At 44.4% G+C, this 24,336-nt stretch overlaps 1 protein-coding gene across 1 annotated transcript in view; it reads right to left on the bottom strand.

Moving 5' to 3' along the window:
* Positions 1-24,336, bottom strand: part of Dnah9 (dynein axonemal heavy chain 9) — a 333,793-nt gene that overhangs the window by 237,968 nt on the left and 71,489 nt on the right. The window contains exons 20-26 of the mRNA XM_005349858.2: positions 19,365-20,235; positions 16,077-16,207; positions 15,301-15,427; positions 11,770-11,922; positions 10,507-10,632; positions 7,787-8,026; positions 7,012-7,172 (exon numbers count right to left, since the gene is read on the bottom strand). Coding sequence (XP_005349915.1) covers positions 7,012-7,172; positions 7,787-8,026; positions 10,507-10,632; positions 11,770-11,922; positions 15,301-15,427; positions 16,077-16,207; positions 19,365-20,235 — 1,809 coding nt within the window. The remainder of the gene's footprint in view (positions 1-7,011; positions 7,173-7,786; positions 8,027-10,506; positions 10,633-11,769; positions 11,923-15,300; positions 15,428-16,076; positions 16,208-19,364; positions 20,236-24,336) is intronic.

Below are 24,336 nucleotides of genomic sequence, written 5' to 3'. Positions count from 1 at the left end.
TGAACTGCATCAAAACTCAAGATGCTTGAACTTCAAAAGAAACCATGAAGAAAAAGAAGATTCACCACAGACTAGAATACCATACCTGCAACAAAGATGTGATATAGCAGAGCACAGAATCATCACAACTCCATAAGAACACAGAAGGGGGTTATACCGAAGAAGAAACTTGAACATTATGAGGCAAATGATAAAAGTTGCTTGAAATTAATAGGCAATTGAAAAATGCAAACTATTACCAGGGTGGGAGAGCTTTGCACACTGACCACAATGGCTGCAATGAGTAAGGCAACAATGACCAGCATCACCAAGGATGCAGAGGCACGGGCATGCCCACACACTGCTGGAGAGAATACAAAATGGTACAGCCATTTTGGAGAAAAATTTGGAAGTTTCTCAAGGGGGCCAAGCATGAAAGAACATAAAATCTAACAGATCACTAAATCCAAGCAAAGGGAAAAAAGCACATCTGCACAAAGAATTACGTGAAAATGCTCACATCAATGTTACAAGGGCCCCAACTAGAATCAGCCCAAGTGCCTGCCACTGTCCAGGCAAAATGTGCTGTGTCCGTGGAGTTCAAGCTCAGAGGTCTACATTGAGGGCCCAGAGCTGACTATGCTCCAGTTAGCTGGACATAGCTTCCAGATCTATGCAATACTTCCATTTTGATTTAAAAGTTGGTTCCAATGTGCTATCCGCTGCACCACAGAGCCAAGCGAAAATGGATTAAATTTGGACTGCTATCAGTTGTAATTGAAAATGTTTTGACAAAAATTTTTGACTCAAAGTTCTTAACAGTCAAAACATTCCAAGTACTCAAAGAGTTTAAATAAACAGCAAAATAAAATAAGCTAGGAAAAGATATAGGTAAGTAATTATGGTTTTCTTTGGATGGGGACTTTCGAAATCTATGAGTAATTTATAAAGAACCAGAACCGTGATGACATAACTCTCAGGAGAAGAAAATCCAATCGCCAGTAAACCTATGACTCAGAAGGAAGCCTGTGTGTAATTGAGGCCCAAACCCAAAGGAGAAACAGGGTGACCAGCAAAATAAATAGGGACATTAAAGGAATACATGCAGCTATTTAATGTACTCTGCACTCAGCACTTTCATAAACCAGAGAGAGTAGGGACAGCATTATTTTTTTTAAATAAAACCAACAGGGGACTGGAGAAATGGCTCGGTGGTTAAGATAACTTGCTACTCTTCTGATGGGGGAGAGTCTTCTGTTTTGTGTTAATTTCTTTGGTTAAATAGACTGTCTTGGCCCTTTAATAGGACAGAAAATTAGGTAGGTGGAGTAAACAGAACAGAACGCTGGGAGAAAGAAGCCGAGTCAAGCAGTCGCCGCCATGATTCTCCCACCTGACACAGACGCAGGTTAAGATCTTCCCTGGTAAGCCACCTCGTGGTACTACACACATTATCAGAAATGGGTTAAAGCAAGATGTGAGAGTTGGCCAGTGAGAGGCTAGAACTAATGGGCCAAGCAGTGTTTAAAAGAATACAGTTTCTGTGTAATTATTTCGAGTAAAGCTAGCTGGGTGGCAGGAAGCAGCCCCGCCGCTCCCACTACTACACTCTTCCAGGGTACCCGGCGTTAGGATCACAGCACTAACATCAAGTCATGTGACTTACAGCCACTTTTAACTACAGCTCCAGGGGATCCAACACCCTCTTCAGTTCTCCATGGACACTCCCCTGTACATGTTTGTGTGTACACACATGTACAGATAACAATCTGCAAGTTTGTACAATTTGATTTATTTTCCCCTTGGTATCTCAGAGGAAATTCACACAGAACCTTGGAGGAACATTCACAGAGGTGTTCGTGAGGCTTCGTTGTTAACAGAGAAGCTCAGTAATAACTCAAATGCCCCCATCCCATCACATGGTTATGTTACATATATTATGGGACACTTGCAAGCAGGCTGAGAGTCAGCTCCTGAGGGTTTTAGAAGAATACTCTGAGAACATACAGACAGTTATTGCATGAAGTTTACATGATGAGACATGAACAAAAAACACCCTAGAAAAGCCTCCATGGACAGACCATGTACAATGTCACTAATGTTCCACTTGGCGAGCCAATGTATTTATTGGGCTTATTTAGAAAGCATGAGGTGTTACTTAAAGGAGCCAAATAGCCTAGCCACCCAAGAGTCTCACCCCAGCATAGATGACTACTTCTAGTAGGTACAAAGATGGAGTTTCCCCCTTAGTTAACCTTCTACAATCTATATGCTCCATCACCTCCAGAGGCCATGGCAGTTGGGGCAGAACTACAGACAGCTAGAGGTGGAGCAAGGAGGCAATGCCAATGGACCAGAGCTTGTGGGTCTCTCAGGTGGTTAAACTGCTCTCATGAAGACAGCAAGGGCCGCCATGCCCAGAGAAGAGCTATCTACAACACAGTACTAAGTAAAATGAGAAATCCCCCATGTCTTGCAACAGATCATAATACGATCCCATTCTGTCTTCAGAAGTCACATACATAATGAAACCGGTGAACATTGATAGATACCCCCTAGGTACCTTGGCTTCTCTTCTTTAGTTACTAAGGTTTTCTGATTTCCTCTAAAAGGAACACTGAAGGAAAACTCCCAGACATTTGCTGGCTCTGTCCTTGTCCGACAAACCACCTTGAAAGACTCTTGCATCAATTATATCTCACCTACTTGCACTTTTTCCCGAGAAATTAGGAGGTGCTCAACATTGATAAGCAGTTGATTAAAACTACTTAATATAGCACAGGGAAGACAGGAGCATTTGTGTGTGAAGAGGAGTGGAGGGGCTGGGAGGGGCTGGGAAGAGTGTACCCAAGGCTAAGGGACAACCTAGAAGAAGTGCTTTTGTTCAGCCTGAGAAAACATTTCCATTTGGTTCTTCAATTTAGTGCTGTACTTAAATCCGGTGACAGCGACCGATCCTACTTACATATTCAAGTCCCATCCAGGCAGCGGGAAATTCCAAAGGCACGAGCACAATCAGTCAGATGTACTGTACACGGCTGTGCTTTTAATGAATGTGCAAAGGTTGTATGGATCAATTGTCCGTTTGATTAATTCTTCTGGCAGGAGCGAATTAAATGTCCCAGCGCTACACACGCGTAAAGGCTGAGTGCTCTCTACAATGTGACTTCCTATGGGGAGAATAACTGTTTCTTCTGGGTAGAGCGTTTCTTGAGATGATAATGGAAGTCAATGAGAAAGGGGGACTTATGTAAATATTCAACTCTGTACCCTGTCAGAGAGGCATCTAATGTGCAAACGAGGTCAAGGTTTACATCGCATTCGCTAATGTTTGCAGCAAATCCTCCTTTCAAGCTCTTACTTGCAAAATCTCACAGAAGAGGGGATAAATCCCTGTTTTAAAAATAATTCATTGTCAAACTCTTCTCCCCACTTCACCCTCCCCCACCAAAAGGGCATTGGGTATTGAAGGTACCAGAGTCCTCTAAATCCAAAAGTACTAATTATCTTCTGCAGCTCCCAGGCACATGTCAAGATCTGGGGAAATAGGGGTCTCATACTTCTTATAACTTGGAATGGCAATGCTGGGTCAATGGAAAGAAAGTACAGGAATATCCTAATGCTATGGAGAAGCCACATCCACACCACAGGCCTTGGAACACATCTCTCGGCATGGGTTTAGAGAGTCCATCCCAAGGGCTTGTCAGGGTTGGACATAGTGCTCAGTACTAAGTCCTGAGGGTAGAGCAGCAGAAACCAAAGTCAAGGCTATCATAGGACACGTAATCTAGAGTGGGAGACAGATATTAATCAAATTGCTCAAACATGTGATGGCTTCATTATATTGTTTCAACTGATATAATTTCCCTATTAGCTCATATTCTGTGGCAAGCTAGGAAATTCACAGTAAAACGAAACACGCTGCTAGATTGAATTCTAATGATGGATGTCATACTGAGAAGCACAACTCCAGGAGATGTTTGGGAGAATCCAGTCTTAATGTACCTTGAATTGGGAAAAACTTTATCTCTCACTAGAGCAGCCCCAGATGTAATGAGTTCAAGTAAAACCCCAAGTCAACTTCTCTTTGATGTTACCTGTTCTTATGAGTGGAAACTTCTACGCTTAGCCATCATTCATTCTTCATTCATTCATTCATTCATTCATTCAGCAAATGCTACTAGGGTGTTGTTGATTTTTGCACACAAGGTAAATCAAAGTTCCTGATCTCAGACAGAGAGCAAGCAGACAAGCAGATCTTTCCAGAAGGTGGGGAAGGTCAAGAGGGAGACCGAAGGGATTCAATAGGGCTATTTGCTATATGTGCACATCAGATGAAGAGGCTGCTTTTTGAAATGGTGGTGGGGGAAGGATGAGGGGCCATGATGGGATGGAGAGCCTGGAGGAAGAAACTCCAGGCATGAGACAGTTGAAATGAACCTCTATTAATGAGTAGAAAGGAAGCTTTGGGGACAGCACAGGGAGAGAGGATTAGGGAGATCGGCAGAGATTACCATGTCCTACAAGGACTTTAGATTTTGGTTGAAGTGCAGTAGGGAACCACTGGAGGCAGGGATGTGGCCTCCTGAAGATCCCTCAGAAAAGGAATTGCGAGAATCAAAAAGGGAATAACTTGAGTAGGATTCTGGGTCTGAGAGACTTTTCAGACTGGGCAAGAAAATGAATGGAGGATGTAGAAAACCTGGAGGTAAACACGCCAAGGGGTCTTCATCTACAGGGGATGCCAGGTATTCAAACTTTCCCAGTTCCACACAGTTAAGTCACTTGAAGCTGTCAAGACATTTGGTAGTGTGTTTGAGTCCTTGATTATAAGACCCAAGTTACCACTTAAGATAGGCGCTAGAGGGCTGGTGCCGTAGCTCAGCTGGTAAAGTACTTATCTCGCAAGCATGAGGATCTGAGTTCAAGCCCCAGAATCCATATGTAGTAGAATGTGCTTGTGATCCTAACACTGGGGAAGCAGAGGCAGGTGGATTCCTGGGGCTGCTCAGCCAGGTTAGCCTGTTTGGCAAGTTCTCAGGCCAGTGAGAGACCCTGTCTGAAACAAAACACCCCAAATCCAAAACAATAGGCAAAAGCAGAAAGTTCCTGAGAACATTCAAGGTTGACTTCTGACCTCCTCATGCAGGCACGCACATGCACAGGGACACACACACTCACACTCACAAACGAGAAAGGGAGAAAATTAAGGAAAAACACGGCACAGCTTATTTTAACACACCTTTTATAATAATCTCTTTGTTTTCTGTAAGTCACTCAGGGGAGCTACTCTCTCCAGAGAAGAGATACTGTGTTCAATGGCCGTATAAGGAAAGGGTACGGAGCACTGCAGAAATCTCGGGAGAACTGAAGTTCTCTATCTCAAGACATTTTCCCCATGCCCTCTCCTTTTCATCCCCACTCTGCTGCTGGATAAAATTTTGTAAGGTACGATTTTCATCACTACTGACTGGATAAAGAACGTATCTTCTACCCTCTTTAGTCTGACTCTGGTGACTGGCTTCCTTCCACCAGATCAAGCGTCTACATCTCTCTCCAAGCTCTCGCATTTCCGCGACTCGGCTTTGCAATATTTCAGTGATGCTTAACTATAGATCTCTCACTTTGGGGCTCTGCTTTGACGGGAACTGAAAGATGGACCGAGTGTGGTGGTACATACTGAGGATGGATTATCGCACGGCCAGAGCGAACCTGAGCTAGATGGTGCATAAATGGAGACAGTATCTCAGAAAAGCCGGACAAACGAAACAGATGCCAGAGTCCCTTTTCACCAGCAAGAGTGATACACACACCGATTTCAACACTGCATGACGAACACCCTGGCAACCATCTGGCAGTCCCTGCCCCCTCCCCATCCAGCATGTCCCGAAAGGTCCCGATCAGGCACTCTTTGTCGTTGTTCAAACCCTTCTAACCATAATTTCCTCTCTGCTATGATGGGACCCTCTGTACAGAGTACGGGCATGTTCTGTGTTCTTCACTTGAAAATTCACAGCAAATGGCTTTAGGCCTTACTTGAGGCCAAGGCAGTGGTTCTCAACCTGTGGGTCACAACCCCTTTTGAGGTCACATATCAGATAGCCTACATATCAGATATTTATACTATGATTCATGACAGGAGCAGAATTGCAGGTATGAAGTAGCAGCAAAATAATTTCATGGTTGGGAGTCCCCATAATATAAGAAACTATGAAAAAGCCACAGCATTAGGAAGGTTGAGAACCACCGCTCTAAGGTCTAGTGCTTTTCCCCTTGTTTTCTTCAATTGTTTGTCTATATGTGTTTTAATTCCCCTGCAGGATTGGTGTTTAAGGGTAGGAAATACTTTAGCTACTGAGAAATGCCAGTTGCCAGCTCAGAGTGTGGCATGAGTTCATTCATGTATGAGCTAGGATGAAGGATGGAGAGCACATACTCCTGAAACACTGAAAGTACTTCAATGGATACGAACATGTTCCTTATAGTTTTGTATTCTCAGAGAGTGGGAGGCGATGAACAGATGTGCCAGTGGAGATACATGTGGCGTTTTAAACATGAGCGCTTGGGATTGAACTCAGATCCTCACGTCAGCAGGGTAAGTTCTTCACCAACCGAGATACTTGACTCAACAGACTCAAAACTTTTCATTAGGATCATTTTCTTATCTTCAGAAAAAAAAATCACATGAGGTATAAATTACTCCCCCCAGTTCAGAAGACCAAATGTGAGGTCACTTCTGTCATAGTTAAGCAGATGGAATGTGTTTGTTCTGGTGTTGGAAGTCAGGGGTGTATCAGCGTCTTAGTAAATGCTCCAGAAAGTTACAGCTCATTGATTTGCTCCGGGGCTTTTTCGATGAAGACCACCTGACACCTTTTCAAGTCTTGTTTCACAACTGCTGTGTTGAATCAAGTTTCTCCCCCTGAAGCTATGTGAACAAGCAACAAATTATGGCATCCTTGATCCTTGGTGATCACTGGCTAGCCTTATCAGAAATAAAGAGAGCGATCAGTAGCGGGTGCCAACCCTTACCTATCGGTCAAAGGTGTGATCACTAGGCGAGGTGTATTCCCCAGGTACTCATAGGAATATAGAAACTGGGCATCACAGATGTTGGCAAAGCAGTGTTTGGCCTCATCATCCCAACGATGGCGTAGCTGTGACAGCCAGAGGAAAGCCTGGGCATTGTCAACCTAAAGAGTGGCAAAGTGGGTGGGTGAGTTAAGTGCTTTTCAGATGGGTAGCTCCCTGCTCACAGGACATAGAAGCCTCTGGCTGGCTAGGGTGGTATCTGACACTTGAGAGCGTAGGACGTTCTGCCCGTAGCAATGCAGATCTGATTACAGATGTTTCCCAGCTTTCCCCGGAGCTATATCCAATAATAAACTAATGATAGATGGAAAACATTTTAAGTGGAAAATGAATCTGATCCACTTACCCCACTAAACTTCATAACTGCCTTACACAGTTAAAGAGGTTTTTGATTACTCTGTGGTTGGATAAAACCATTTTACATAATGTGTATTACATGATTGTGTCGAGTAGCTTATGTTATTAATTACACATTATAATAAAAGTGGCATTCCTACCAAGTATATATTGCTTTTATGCCACCATAAGGTCAAAACATGAGCTGATTAATCATAAGTCAAGGGCTACCCTTACACTGCTATGCTGGAAGTTTTGAGAGGCAGCAGGAACTACCATGCTCCTCACCCAGCTGATGTGAGGCCCAGAGGTTGTATTGGAGTGATTCCCATGGAAATTCTACTGACAACAGAAATAAAACCAGATCCACAGTGCCTACCTTTTGAGCAATCATCTTGGCTACCACATCCCGGGCATGCACATCAATGGTACATATGGTCATAATCTTCTGCCTGTCCCCCTTGGAGAGCTGGCCAATTAGCATGGTGATAAGGGTTTTGAGCTGGGCCACTTGCTTCTTGTAGTAGTCCTTCATGGCATTCTCGTAGCCTTCCTCCAGTCTGGCAAATGCGATGCCCACCTCTGTCGTCCACCAGATCTGAGTGCAGGTCAGCGCTACCTGTGGCACCAAGAGCTGCTTAGTCAAAGCTGTTACCAGGGCTCATTTCCAAGCAACCCACTCACGGCACAGCAAGAGTTCAGGATGCGACTGTGTGGGTGACAGGCCCCTTCCCTCCCTCTTCCCTGATCATTGACTAAGGCAACCATATGCTCCAAGTCCTCAGAGATGTGAACTAATTACAACACAAACAAGAAGAGCACATTCTGCTCCTGGAAGATGGATCGCGGCTGAGAACAGCCAAAGGCTGGCTCTGCCTGATGTCTCGGTTTCTAGGAATAGCTACAGGCATCATTCACCTGTCCCTTCCCAGAGATGGCACCTCTACTACATGTGGGAGGACAACACACTGCCTGAGCATCTCAGTGACACTCAGCCTTTGGTCCTTTAGCAGCCCGAGTACTCTAATTCAGTGGTCCACATTTGCTTGTTCTTCCTATTTCCACCACATCTTTAACTTCTCAAAATCTGTAACCAGCCCTGTGGGAAGTCCAAGGACCACCCACCTCCATCCAGGTCTAGTAAGGTGAGCATCCAAACTGCCTAGGCTCCCACAAAGCCAGTACGTGCAGTAGGATCAGAAACCCATTGCCATTGTTCTTGAGTTCTCAGTAGTCCTCATTGTCCGCTATGGGGGACTTGATTGGGGGAGGGGGAGGGAAATGGGAGGCGGTGGTGGGGAAGAGACAGAAATCTTTAATAAATAAATAAATAAATAAATAAAAAACTTACAAAAAAGAAAAAAGAAAAAAAAAACCTGTAACCAGAAAATGACTGCTTGTGAAGGTCAAGTGGATAACATCACAATCTAATGTGGTCATTAGGCTTGTATTTTTCAGAGATTAAAAGTAAACGTGGAAAAAGAGATTGAAATCAACACTTTCCCTGTTGGCTGTGAACTTGGACATACATCCTTCTGAGTATTTATAGTGGAGGATTTAACTGTATTGTTCATCTGTAGATCCATTAGACTTTGAGACATTGTTCTGGATGCTATATATTTAATAGCAGGGAGCATCACATTGTTTAAATTTTGGCTCTGAATTCTAGCACAGTACTTGTGCTATGAGGAAAACCCCAAATTATTCCTTTCATGAAACAGGAATAGTTGCTGTAAGCAGTCCCATTCATTAGGTTGCCCGTGTCTTCCTAGGAGATTGTGTCCTACTGGAGAATCTCAGAGAGAGGCCTTCTGTATTGGCGCTTTATCAGACAGGTTGATGGGACTCATTTCTCTCTACAGCCCTATTGCTCCGTCCTCTCTGTACTCACTCCGTCCTTTCTGCTTTTTTCAGACCCTTCATCCCACTTCCATGTGGCCTGGTCCATGGCACTCTGCTGAAATGGCCTCATTAAACCACCCAGGGACAGACTTTACCCTTGTTTGGCTTGATCCTATAGAAGTCACTAAAAATTTGTTACCATTCTTCTGCTACCAACAGCTTGATTTTCATTTCATGATGACTCGGACCTGTCTTCTAAGAAGATTCCTTGTTCCTTTTTCTCTTTGACCCCTCCTACCTCCTTAGGCTCCTGGTGATGCTGGGGGTTCTGTGTTATACCCTTTCCTCATTTCATCAAATTCCAATAGTCACTCTGACCTGACCCTAGGGCTTCAATTGCAACTCCTTGTCTGCAGCCCTCAGATGAACAGGCACTAGTATTGCCCTGTCACTAGAGGGCAGGAAGCATATGCTGTGCCAGAGACATTAAAAGTCTTTTGTCTTTTTAATGGAGACCCTCTTGAGAAACACAGGCAGAATTCAGTTAAAATTTGGGATCCAGACAGTCTCCCTAATGTGGTCCCTAAGAACCAGCTTCCAGTTTCCCGGATAGATTCCATCAGCTGCTTCCTGCTCCCTCCTCTCTTAGCCTTGCTTCACAGTTCACTTTTGCTTCTGAACCTTTGCCTACGACCTTTCCTATATGGGGTGCCAAGCGTCTCCTTATTTAGCTCCCTAACTCCTGCTTCAAATCTTGGCTTAAATCTATCCTCAGGAACATAGTCTCAGGCCTCACTAGCAAGTTGTCTAGGCCCAGGGAGCCAGGCCTACCCTGGGATCACACTGGCCATATTTTCAAGTGACTGGGCTCTACAGGAGCCTGTGAACTCCAGCAGGACAGGTTGCCACATCTTGTCTCCCGGCCAGGCTTCCCCTCTCATAGTCAGCAAAGATGAGCACATATAGTGTAAGGGGTCTGTCTCCAAGGCTTTTTTTGTATCTTCTTCCCACAGTCAATGATACAGATCCATAACCCAAATTCTCCAAAGCAGTGACGGAATTCAGTCATGGCTGTCAGTGCTTCTGCTCTGTCTGCTGGCCCTCACAATGATCTAGGATTCAAGCCCCAAAGCCCTTCCTATGGAGAGGCACAGGGGCGGTTAGCTTGAGGCCTTTCAGCCTCAGAAGGCCCACACAGGCTGTTGGAGGAGAAAGGCAGATGAGGATAGGGCCAGGATGGTCCAATTGGAAAAATACCTGAGCTGGGTAATCAAACAGCCACTGTTCCCTGGACTTTTCCTCGTAAGCAGTTACGGCTTCTGTCATCTCGTGCCTCACGGTGGCTTTCATGTGACGAAGCACGTGGTTCAACCATATTTCAACCTGGAAGAAGAGCTCTGGCTTAGACACCACAAAGCTCAGAAAGTTTGATTGATACTGTTTTCTTTCACTCAGCCTGAGGGAGCGAAGACAAAGGAGCTCCAGCATGGTGCGCAAATCAGATGCCACAAGGCAAGGGCAGACATTTTGCACTTATAAGCTGGGGTGTGAAGAGTGGGAGCTAACGTGGAACACAGAAAAGGGGACAACGGGTAAAGGGGTGGTAGGATGCTAATTAGAGAGCATACAAAGAACCCCAAATCTGGATTGAGGCAGATTTAGTTGATTCTCATGGATTTGTCTACATAGCATAGAAAAAAGTTAGTGAGGTTTGAGTTTCTCCATTGAATGCTTTCTGGTCTTAGTCTATTAAATGAGCATATTCTGAATTGAAAACGCAAGGTTGTCAGCCACCTGCATCTAACAGAACCTTGGATTCTTTTCTGATAAGAGAGTTTCTCTCCAAGCCTATGAGGGAAGGTAGACATTTTTGGAAGCCCATCTTGTTCAGGCCTTATCTGCATGGGGATAGAGCCCCCAGGAATGATACTAGGCTGTATTACTGTGAATAATGAGCAGGGAAGAATTTTGTTTCAGGGGTGCTGAAGGACAGGGGGGTGTAAGGAAGGAACTGTCCCATGGTTTGTGTGCCTCTTGGGTGTGGAGGGCTGGAGGTACGGTGGGACTTCCTTGAGCAGTGGTAGATAATCGATCCTCTGAGGAAAAGAAAGGAAATGACCCTGGGGTGTATTTGCAAAGAGTGGAGACATCTCAGAAAAGGACAATTCTTCCTGAAGAAGGTGTCCGAGTTTCAGATTCCCCTGTGGGGTGCTCCAGGGGTTGCCATCTTAACATTCCCTGCGCTGTCAATCATCTTGCAATCCCCTCATAGCTGACTGCAGTGACTGTATGCATTTTATTCCTCCCAGCCCTGGTCTCTACTAAATAAGGAAATAACAATGCTGACATATGCTTTTCTCAGAGAGGAAGGCCCCAGAGGAGCTCCAGTGCGGACCCCTGGCAAGGAAAGCTGCTTCTTCAGGTCCCAGGCTCTAGCCTGAGGGAAACTGATTTTCACTGAATTTGGTTTGGAGGGGAAGGGATGGGTGAGATGTGAGGGAGGAAAGAACTGTCACTCACCTGCCCACTGCAGTCACAGGGTTCACTGAAGGCCACATATTCCTCTTCTTTGCTGTACATGCCAAGACTTGTCTTGGTTGGGTTCTTACTGGCATCCAACTGGAACTGCATTTTGGCCATGTTGTCAAAGAGCTTGGAAAGGTGGCGTTGAACCTGAGAAGGGAAACCAGGGCAAAGGATTCAAGAGGATGCGCAGGAAGCTGATCATAGTTATTGCTGTAGTCTGCCAGGGAGCAACTCTTACAGAACACAGAAGGGCGAATGCTGAGCCTGTGGGAAGAAGGTTACAGCGATCATGGAATAGGATCGTGAAGATAGGACCCATGTGAACAGACACAACCAAAGGAATAAAAACAAGCAGGAACAGTGCCATCACTGTTGTTCCATTCCTGGAGCCAGCGTCCTCTCCTGGAAGCAAACAGGAGCAAACCAGAACGAGTGCAAGTCAAAACACTAGTACATTTGAGATTTTGAAAAGAGAAATAAACTATCACTTGGTTTTGCTTTCATTTAAACACGAGGAACACGAGCTCTGTAAACCATGGGTTAAAAGATTGGCCGGCAGGGAAGCAAAGGGAGCAAACGCGAAGTCAATTTACAACTTATTAACAGCACTCAGGGGCTCAACTGACACAGAAAACTAAGTACAGTGCAGAAGTTCTGAAGAATGCCAAGGAGGCAGACCAAGAGCTAAGTCTACATTCAGAGAAGAGGGTGCCCGCAGCCCAAAGGAGCAGAGCCCAGTTTCCAGATGTGTGGTGAACTCAACAGGGGTGGGGCCGCTCGGTGGAGTAGAAATTCTCTCAAACAGTGGGAGAAAACTGTCAGGATGACAGAAGCCATGGTTTCCAGAGAGGGGAAAGCAGCAAGTGTCACAGAAAAATAGCAAAAGAAAGCAAATACATAAACAAAGATATATATTGAGCATTATTAATATAAATGTGGATTTCTACAGACATATAGAGAAAAAGAGATTCCTGTTCTGATGATTTCTACATGAATCCATTCACTCACCCATGCTTCACTCTCTAGGGTATGGAAAGGGGTGGATTATTGAAAGATTTACTAGAACCAAATGAGAAGCAAATGAAAAGAAATACGTAAGAATGAGTACCGTGGGTATTAAAGGTATAGAAAGAATGGAGGTGATCTGACCCTTTCTACAAGCAGAATTAGTACAACTGTAAACAGAAGGTTGGTATGTGCCTGGGCTACTTGGAAAACAGTTCAGTCCACAGGATAAGAACAGAAGGACCACAAACGCAAAGGAGATGTCTTTTTAATACTTGATTCTTCTTAACAAGCGGAGTAAGACCTGCTGGAGCTGCTTTTTGGCTCTGCTGGAGAAGCGCTCATCCATGGCTGGTGGTGATGCCAAGGGGACAGTTCCTGTGCAGCGAAGCATTGGAGTGCTAACAAGGCTTCCGTGTGTTTACTCTTTGAGCCAGAATTCTCTAGGAATATCTCTAGATCTAGAAGACAGGTCTCCAAAACACAAGGTTACCTAACGCCACCTTATTTAATTGGAAAATAATAGCATAGAGTATGATGCAAATGTTGAAATGGAGAGAGCTTGGATTAATATGGAATGATTTCTAAGGTATAAAACAGAGGAGGAGGAGGAGGAGGAGAAGGAGGAGAAGGAGGAGGAAAAAAAAAGAAAGAAGGAAAAAAGAAAGAAAGGAAGAAAGAGAGAAAGAAAGAAAACAGGACAAAACTAATACTGGAAATGCCTGCAATTCCAGTAGGCAGAGAGAGGCAGGAGGATCACAGGTTTAAGGTCAGCTTGGACTACACAGAAGATTCTGCTGCCCCATAAAGACAAAATTCAAACAGATACTGCAACCTGCTACCTTTTGTGTGGGAAAGAAGGGGTGGATGAGGGAACATATCTGACTGGATACAAATCTTTACCTGCCTGTTTGTGCAAAGATGAAGATAGGCAAGACAAATCAAGACCTAAGGAAACTGTCTATGGGGAGGAGGGAGGGCAGACAGTGGCAGTGGGAGATAAACAGAGGAAGAAGTTCTCGGAGACACATAGCTTTTGACATGGTTTGGGCCTTGGAATCAAGTAAGTCTTCTACATAAACAGTATAGATGTTTGAAAATCAGCTTACATCAGAAAAAAAAAACAGAAAAAGGAGAAACAAATAAACCTCTTCGTACTTCAAATGAATAAATGACAAAGTCACACAGAAGGGAGGAAAGGGATTCAGCCAAGTGACTTGTCACTCCAGTGTTTGGGATGCATATTTTCAGTCTGAGGCAAAATCAAAGATCTCCAAACTCATCCCAGCATGGGAGCAGAGGGTGCACCCCAGCATTTCGGAGGAGATGCAGGCTGCATGGTTCACGAGACCACACTCTCCATAATGTGGTGTCACTTGGGAAAGCCTTCCAAAGGCAAAGCCTGCAGACCCATGTGGATTCAGGCAACCAGATGTTCTGGAGATACAGAGAGGGGCTGTGTTTGTAACAGATCGCCGACAGGGTTCTGCCACTTCTTCAAGTTAAGGACCAGTGCCTGTTGGCACAAACACCAAAGTAGCATCACCTTGTGGTTCAAACACTGACCACATAAGGTAGCAGACTCCACTTTCACAGACAAAAACTTGTGAAGAAGGAATAGCCTATCTGGCCAGTAAGGGACTAGAATTAAAGGAGAAAATTCAGTGTGGAATTCCTCACTATGCTTTTTTGATCAAAACACCCTAAGGCCCAATCAATAATGTCTCAACTTACAAATCTTGTAGGAACTATTGGCACCATTTTTCTTATTTGTAATTGACACAAATGTACATAATCACTGTATGGATTTATGGGGTCTTGCGTGACACTTCAATACATTTATCTAACACATATGATCAGGTCAAGGTGATTGAAATATCTATCATATCAAACAATTTGTTCTTTCTTATATTGGGATTATTGAAATTCTATTAAGTTTTCTTAAAATATGTAAACTGTTGTGTACTACCGTTATCTTACTGTGCTATAAAATCTCTCAAGTTATCCAATCATGCCTAATATAGTACCCATCACATATACCAACCACCCCCTCTACCTCTCTGGTAACCAACGGTCTTCTCTCTACTTCTGTGAGATCAACTTCAGCTTCCCCGTGTGACAATTGTCTTTCCGTGATGGATTTCTCTCATTTCATATCATATCCTCCAGCTCCATGCATGCCCTCCGATCAGTGACAGAATGCCAGGCTTCTTTATATAGCTGTCACTGTTGACCACGATTGACTGGATGGCTCTTCAGAACCAGGTCGAATGCATTCCTGATACAGGCTTAACTTCATGCTCTTTTGCCACTCCATTTCTGCTTCAGCCGCTGGGGAAGAGGTGTGTGTGTGTGTGTGTGTGTGTGTGTGTGTGTGTGTGTGTGTGTGTGTAAAAGCCAAAGGAGGCAGAGAGCCCTAAGGCAACCTGGTTCTGAAATGCTTGTCTCCTCCCTGAGCGTAGGCTCCTGCTGGGTGTGCCATAGCCCTTCGGTTGGTTTGAAAGATGCTGCCCAGCTTACCTGTTGTGGGGCTGTGCCATTGGAAAGGATGTCCAGCAGATCAGAGGAGGACAGGAAGTAAAACCGAGGAAAGGCAAGTCTTTTGGTGTCTAGGTACTCGGCGAGGGCTTTTTCGCAGAGGCACAACCTGAGGGTACAGAACACAGGTTCTCCTAGTTTAGTATAACGAGTACAATTGGCCCCGGGCTACACATGCATTACCTACATACAAACACAGGCAGTCCTCAGTGTCTGTAAATTCCCCTTCTGAGGGTTAAAGAACTACAGATTGAAAATATTTGGGAACATTTTTCATGCGTTTTAAACACACACAAACCTTTTTGGTCATCAATCCCTAAATGATATGACATAACCATTTACAAAGCATTTGTTTTGAGTTAGGTATTATAGATAGGCTAGATGGGCTGTACAAGCCACTGGAGGACTGCACAGCTTATATGCAACAGAATTCTGCATAAGGAACTTGCAGTTGCGAACTTCTGTATATCTGCAGGTTGTCTTAGCAGCAATTCTGAGTGGATGACTGCAGGATGGCTGTATTTGCCATATATGGGATATTTTCAGATTTAAGAACAACAAATACCTAGGGATATTTGTAAATGGACACATCTGTTCACATCCGTATCAAAACTCCTGATGGTAGCATACTCTATATTATCCAGCCCATAGGGAAAGAAAAGGCCAAGCATGCTCTCATTGACAGGCAGTTAATAAAGGTCAGAGACAGAGAAGGGAAGTTTGCATCCGCCCACAGCAGGCCTGGCAAGCCCATCTACCTGCTCTGAAGATCCTCCAGCTTGTCATAGAGGCCTGGCCTATTAGTGGCTTCCACCACATTTGGGGTTTTCTGAACATCACAGGCCAGCTTTCTGAAGTCGGAGTCAATGCCTTCAAATCTCTTAGAGTCCTAGAGATGAAGCATATAGAAAATAATAATCAATATTTGTCTCAGCTTGGCCCTTGCAGCCATTTGAGGGCAGAAATCAGTCCAATTCCAAGAAGAGACTTGGGCAAGGAAGAACATTTTGACATGTTAATATTGGTACCCTTTTTCTTTTGTTTATACAGGTGAACTGCCAAGCAATATTTTCTGTATAAGAAGCTAAAGTATTTTAAAAGAAAAATTTTAATTATTTAAAAAGTGCAGGAGACTTTAATTAGGAAGGAGAGAAAATTTAAATATAGAAGGAGGGTAAACTATATCTCAAAGAGTGATAAGAAATAGTAATTTAACTATCTGCCCATACATACCTATAACATAGTTTAAATGAAATTTTCCCATATGAGCTGACAGTGCTCACCCCAGAAGCCATAGACTATCTAACAAAACCCCCAATACCAGGCATGAGAAGTCCTCTTTTGAGTTGGTCAGGATTGTCCAAGAAACTCCGAAAAACATTACAGTCATTTTTGTAGATGCCCTACATTGCCCTCTCCTCCTCTAGAGGTAGATGATAAGCCCTTATTGCTAAAGACCCCATGACCTCCAGATACAGGGCACTGGAGTGAATCTGACCCAAAAGCCTCCTCTTTGAGGACTAGCCTTCATGGTACCAGAAGGTGCTGCATCAGTTCCGAAAGGAGGGAAGAAATCAGCCATCCTACTCAGAGATGGCCCTCATGAGCTCCAACAACAACCAACATGGTACTACAACCCTAAAGATGCAGTAGTGGCGAGAATACCTTGGCAGTAACCAACAGCTCCTTAGTGGGACTTAAGACCCATTCAAAATAAGGAAACCATGTGTGGTACTGGAAAGCTAGTCATCTACTCAGGGCTAGTGAAGTCATGGATCTCAGAGGAGAACCTACAACTACCACTTTACTAAACCTACACAATCCATCATTGCATTCTGAATAAATATCCTTATACCACTAGTAAGTGTAGTTCTCATCTCTCATCAAGGAAACTTCTCTTGGCAACAGATGAAGACCTTTAGAGAGAGTCACTACTGATCAAATGCAGATTTGGGGAGCCCAGGCCCAGTGTATACATTGTTAACACAAATCCTGCACTTACAGCTCTGGATTGTGAAAGGTATGAGTGTGCACAGGTGTGCACACGTGTGTGAAAAGGACCAGAGGAACAGGGGATTTGTTTGAGGCTTGGAAATAAAAATTAAAATGTAATAATAACAAACCTATCAGTTTATCATAATACCATGTTTTTAATCTAAAATACTTTACCAAAAATCTCAAACCACTACAATAAAATCAACCTTTCAACCTCCAGATTGCTACTGTGTGACCAAACAGAGTTCATCAGTGTTCCCACATCTACTTCTGCATGTGGTTTCCTTTGGTCTTACAGGTCATGCAGCATAATAGAAGCTTATGTGGGCTCATGCAAGAGCAAAAGTCAAAAAGCAAATAACACACATGATCACTGAGGAAGTCTCGGGCACTCTCCACTATCAATCCAACTGTCCAATAACTGATTCCTAAGTCAAGTAGGCAGTACATTGGATGCTTTTTTTCTAGATATACATAAACTTTTTTAATGCCATAAAAAGTTTAGTACAGTGAGACACTGTACTAAAATGATCAAGAAGCTAAGATATACAAAGGATTTTAGCCTAAATGTGGCACCTGGTGAGAACATATTGTGTTACTAGAAACAGTCATCATAATCTTATATGCTGTGAGCATTGTTTTAATGGGCCTTCCAAAGTAGGTGCTAGTACCTGTCCTAACTTACATATGAGGAAATCAAGGTATGAAGACATTAAGTAGATAACTTGCCCAGCATGAAAGAATTAGAGCGGAAGCCTAGGCCTGCTACCCTGCCCTCTGTAACCTGTACCCATCACCCAAGATGATCAAAAGACAAGAGAGGTGGGTAACATACTTTAAAATCTCCTCTCAAGGCAGTGTTTTGCTTTGACTGAAAATGAAATTGCATCAAGGTGACAGAAGCATATTCATACCTGGCATGAATGTTCAAATAAAAAGAGCCAATCAGAGATCTGTAATTACTCTGGAAGCAATTATGGAAAAAACTGAGTGTACACATGCACAAAAGTTGGGAAATAGTCTTAATGGAAGAAAATAGTTACTAGTTAGGGCATAATGAGACCGAACTCTTTTCTGTTATGTTTTTAATAGGGAGGAAATGCAGGCATTTACAGGTTCTGTGCACAAACCTGCAGCACTATCCAGAGACCAGATTCTTTCATATTTTTCATAAGAGGCTCTCAGACACCCCTTAAGGTCTCTCCCAAAGTCTCCACCTGTGTCCTCACCCCTTCCAATTAAACTTATTCTTCGTCAATTGCTGGTGTCTGCTGCTGGCTTCATGACAGCTGCCATACAAAACTGTCCCCTGTTAGTTTCTGTTGTGAATGCCAACCTTGAAGCCAACTTATTGCCCTAGCATGCTTCTGCAGGATGTGCCGGAGAGCCGCAGTGTCGGATGGCATGTGCTTTAAGTTCTTAACAAGGCCTGGACAACTGGTGACATTGCCTCATCAAACTAATTTGTCAGCAAAGAACTGGCTGTACTGAATGGGTACAGAAGACGTCTAGGGCAAAAACAAAGACGGAATTAGAGTCCACTGAGATAGCAGTTGGCTAATGACACATTAATTAGGGCTAGGGAGAAGGGGCAGGCATAGGGGAGGGTGATAATGGGAGCATATATTTTATGGAAATCTGCTGTTAATCTTTAGCAGAGAACAAGTATCTGGCATGCTAGTACCTATCAAAGGTTTGCTGCATGGCTCACTGCCTGGGGAGAATGACCTTGAACTTGCCTGGTAACAAGACTCAGTTTGTTTGAGTATGGGCAATATGAGACCTATGAAGTGACCCTTAAGGAGCCATTCCCAAACCTCAGTAGCTGGAATCTTCTATCGCTTTTCTTGCACACACTTGAAAAAAAAAAGTAAATCACTCCTTTTCTTTCTCCTTCTCATGTCAAGGCAAACTGTTTGCAAACATGCTAGCACATTTTTGGTGATGGTTCAGGTCAGTGAGGAGCAGAGAAAAGAACCCCAACACTTTGGGTGGGAAGGTCTTCACCTGCACCAGACACTAGGGTAGCATAGGATTCCCTGAGCAGGTACCTGAGGTAGCTGAGCCCGGATGTCTTCAGAGCCGATGAATATGCTCTCCAGGTGAGACCAGGTACGCTGCACCTCAAACCAGATGGAGATTACTGAGTCAGCCGTGGACAGCTTCTTCTGCCAACTTGATACTTCTTCCAGGAAGAAAGCAACGTGTTTGGACATCATCAGGTTCTGAAGTTGCACTTGATTGTCCTCCAGAACCTCGATGAGGTCCTCGTCTGATTGCAGCAAGGGTACGTGAGTTCGTGCGTGGGGCTCATACTGGAATTCCATGCCGGCCCAGGTGTTCTGCAGCTCGCTTAAGGTCTTCTCCATACCCATCTCTTTCACAGCTCGGTCCACAATGCCCCGGACCTCATCTTCGAAATGGTGGAGCTGGAGCTGCAGGAGGTGAGCCAGCGTGGTGTCCTGATCCATGGTGAAACTCACGCCAGTGGCCTGCATCAGTTGCCTCCAGTGCCGCTCCCGGATGGCAGGGTTCTGCAGCTCCGCCACGGCCCTCAGGGAGGTCAGAGTATTCAACACAGTGCTTTCCAGGCCTGTGAATGCATCCCAGGCTCTGAGCTCCTTGTCTAGGTTCCGGATATGCCGGGTGAACTGCTTGCACTCCAAGTCCATGACTTCCACACTGATGTCCCTCCAGCTGGTAGCCTCCCAGGCATGGATACTGGAGGTCACCATTCCAATGGTGTCCCAGAGCTCCTTTAGCTGGCAGGCCTCCTTCCTGCACTGCCTCAGCTGCTTATAGTCAGGAACATTGACCTCAAACAGATCAGCTGACTTGGAGATGGTGGCCATGGTGGACTCCATGTGCTCTATCTCCCTGTGCCAGACATCCAACATGTGATGTGGACCAACGCTATCAAACCTAAGAAGTATAACATATTCCTTTGGTAAGCATGACACACAGGACTCAACTCCTAGAACCCCTAAGGTAGCATCTGCTGCAAGGTTTGGTACCCAGGAGAAGAGGAGAGGCTCCTAACACAGCTTCTCACCCTGGGATAGATGGTGTAGGGTGACCACTAGAAGGAAAAGCCATTCAAGAGCATCAGAGAAGATGATGGGTATGGTGACCCAAGACTCTAATCCTCACACTTGGAAGAAGGAGGCAGGAAGATCTTGAGTTTGAGGTCAGTGTGGACTCAGCAGTGAGACTCTGTCTCAAAAGATACAATGATCATAAATGAGCAATGTCATGCTTAGACCTCATCTTCAAAATGCTGAAGTTTGCTTTTCATCAAATCTCACTCATTTGATTTTACCATCAGACTCAAGAGTCAGATGCTGGGTTGCAAGTCTGCTAGTTCAGAGGGGTAGAGAGAACACCCAGTTGACCTTCCTCCTCCATCATCATCCCAGAAGCCTCTCCTCCCTCCTACCATCTCAAACAAATCTGCTCAAACTCAATGTCCCTCCCTTCTACTTCCTGTGTATCCATCCTCTTGACTTCCTCTTACTCTCCATGTTTCTTTAAAAAATAATCTTGGGTTTACTTCCTGTTAATTGGTTGCTTGCTCCACGTATTGATCTATGGTTGACTCCACCCAATCCTGTCCACAATATTTAAGCAGGAAGCTCCCAGATCAAAGGCATGCACCAGGGCTGAGACACATCACAACTATAAACAGGTTTTTCCAGTAAATGGTGCATATCAGGGATTCAGAGTGTGATCAGTTATCCTGCAACAGAGCTCTTCTGCTGCACCTGGGCTGCCAACTGCCCCTGAAGCTGCACACAGTGCCAAGCCCCAGTTGCTTCTATGGCCATTTCATGCCTTCAAAACAAGGGCTATGTGGGCTACCTTACTGCCAGTGTGAGGTGCAACCTTGGCCACCTCTGGACCACAACATCCCAGTGCTAACCTGAGAAACACTTCCAGGAGATTGCACCTCAGTGATGCTGGTCTCTTCTTAATCACAGCTGATTCTCCAGCCCCAGCTGAGCAGCATCCATTGTTCCAGCAAAACACAGGTTTTACCTTCATGGTTCCATTCTTTTGACCCTTTATGTTGAGTGCTGAAAGCACACACCCAGTTGGAGCTGGTACCTTATCTTTGAGTATTAACACTTTGCACAACCACCCACAAGGCAGGCTCCAGTCATCCTCCTTCCTCAACGAAGAGCCTCATTTGTAAAGGAGCTCACACACCTGTCCTATAGTCAGGGGTACGGGTGACCCCAGTTTCAAGGGGCCTCTGCTTTTTCTTCTCTCATCACCAGTTATCTTTCCTCTCCATCCCCAGGCTGAGACTTTCTGTTTCTGTGTGTTTATAGAGGTAGATATTCAGGGTCCTACAACTTAAAGGAGATGAAACTCTTCCAAACTCTGGATAGGGCCTCACACAAGGGAATGATGAATAGAGAAATGGCTTGTTCCATCTTTTTACTGCGCAGGAGTGTTTACTGACAGGATACAGAAGGAAGAAAGAGGATGACGTGTGGACTCCCTTCCATGAACTGTTCCTTCTTTCGCTTGTCTCTAGAAATATCTGCCATAACCGAGGGAAAGAAATTCTAATTTAAACACTCACCTGAACTGCTCGCTCTAACACCCCCACCACCATGCAATGCAGTAACAATCATGCACACCATTGCACTGGTGCAGCTTAGCTTGGATGCATGTTCTGCAGGCTGTCCACCTGCTCCTGAATTGGTTTGGGTTTGGGCTGTGGCCACCAAGACGAGTGGCTGAACACCATGCACAGGTCATGGCTAGCCTTCAGCACAGAACACGAGGGTGGTTTTCAGAGTGGGAAGAGCCTCCTCCCTAGGTTTTTCCTTCCTCCTCTCCAATGAGCAGTAGATAATGGACGACATGGAAGAAATAGAATTGTCTTTGTGACAAGCAAGAAAGATCACCAAGGCACAAAGAGTCTTCTGGTTGGTTGTTTTTGTTTTTTCTTGCAGAGATGAACTGTTGGTGTCTGTGAACTCTACTTATTCTCTGGTCTACAGTAAATTTAGAATGTGGTATCAACTACTTGGTGTTGGAAGAAGATCTACGAAATTCAGAAAAACTAAAAAAAAAAATAAAAGAGCCCACATCCCATTTAATTCATCATGGTGCGTGGTTCAGAAAGAAACTAACAGACAAAATGTGAGTTAGGGGCATTTGCAGGGCACAGAAGGCAATAGCATGTTCTGGTTTTCCTCATCACACAAACATCCAGAAATTGACAATGGTTTCTTAAATGTGTTGTTGGTATAATTTGTTTACTGTTTGAATTTGTGGAAGACCTTTTCCTGTATCTGATCATGCATGAACACCAATTTCGAGTAAGTTTGGAGGGGATCTCTACACATGAGAGCAGGTAGCAATTTCAAACCTTTAGAATAAAATCGGCACGGTGGTACATGCCAATAATCTCACCACTGAGGAGGCTGAGATAGGAGGCTCCTGGGGTCCTGCCTGTACTATATAACAAGCCTCTGTTTCAAAACCATTCCTTTATGCCAACTTGTCAAGATATTCATAAACTTTACACATGTTCTAACAATGAAGCATTTTTCCAAACCAGGGAAAGAAGAGAGTTTAAGGACAAGAAAGTCACAGAGGGGAAGGGCACACTGGGTCTTTGAAACTGATATAAAGATATGACAAGAAGGGTGAATGTCTGCAGAAATAAAACTACAATTATGTAATGGAAATACATTGCTCAACTGTGAGCTTATAGAGAGAGAAGAGGAGGAGCCCCTTCTGACTCTTGCGGAGCTAGCCACTGGGAAATGCCAACTACAGCATGGCAGCTGGATGGAGAATAAAGACTGGCCTACGCCTACACAATAACCTTCCAGCACACAAAACTTGAGGTGCCCACCCTGAATTGTGGATTCCCTAGTCCTGCACACTCTGTGCTAGCCCATTTAGGTACCAATATCCACCTATTTGTCCTAGCTACAAGATGGAGAAGCATCCCATACTGTCTTCCCTCAGTTCCCGTTGATTCTCCTGCTTCTCAAATTGCAGTCTTGGCCATTGATTGCTTCTGTTCTGACATTACCACTTTGATTCATGGCTGTTATGCCCTCTCATTTGAGACCTGGTCTTCAGTCCGTCCTGTTCCATGCGAAAGTAGGAGTAATAATAGAGACAACTTTCCAATATTCAATGCTGTAATGTATATCTTTTATCCTATGGTGGCACAAAAGCAATACTAATTTAGTAGCACTGTAATTTGGAATGTGAATTTCACTTTTCTTTTGGGCTAGCAATAGGCTTGCAGTTCAATCCTCTTTCATGATGCCAGAGATCAGGTACCAGAAACCAGGTATGGGATCATGAGAGGTACAGCTGACCTACAGTGTCCTACTGTGTTGCTAGTTGTGGTATTTGGTAGGCCAGGTACATCAAACATGGTCAGAAGGAAGCCCATTGCACATCTGAAAGGCTGTTCTTCCAGATGCCGACTTCTGAGCCAGGGTCACCTGGACCTCTCTGTCTACCCTCATGCTCCAGCTCCTGAATCTCAGCTGCACTCTGTGTCTCGCTTGGTGTACCTTCATGTCCCAGCTCCTGCATCTCAGCTGTACTCACTCCATGTCTTACTTTCTACCCTCATGCCCCAGCTCCTGCATCTCAGCTGCACTCTGTGTCTCACCCTCTCTACCCTCATGCCCTAGCTCCTGCATCTCAGCTGTACTCACTCCATGTCTTAAACTTTCAGTCATTTGCCCCTTTTTCCGTGATTATTTTTTATGGAACATCTTTGCCTTCCAGTCCAGTTATTAATCTCCAATGTAACTTGTGTTATTGGCTCAATTGCCACTGTCCCCAAGATGTGTCAGCAACTTCAGTTAAAGATGATACCAAGAATGTGTTTTATTACTCAATTTTGAAATTATCCCTAAGGCCATAAGTTGTTGATGTCAGGGGTTGTATTTTCTGGAAAATTCTACTATCCTTGTAATTCTTAGCTCACTCCACTCTTGAGGCCAAGCCCCCATCCCTCTACTCTACAGAATTCTA

Source organism: Microtus ochrogaster, chromosome 7 (assembly GCF_000317375.1).
Source record: "Microtus ochrogaster isolate Prairie Vole_2 chromosome 7, MicOch1.0, whole genome shotgun sequence".
Taxonomy (NCBI): domain Eukaryota; kingdom Metazoa; phylum Chordata; class Mammalia; order Rodentia; family Cricetidae; genus Microtus; species Microtus ochrogaster.
Note: the sequence above shows the minus strand (reverse complement) of the source record. Positions and strands in the feature narration are given on the sequence as shown.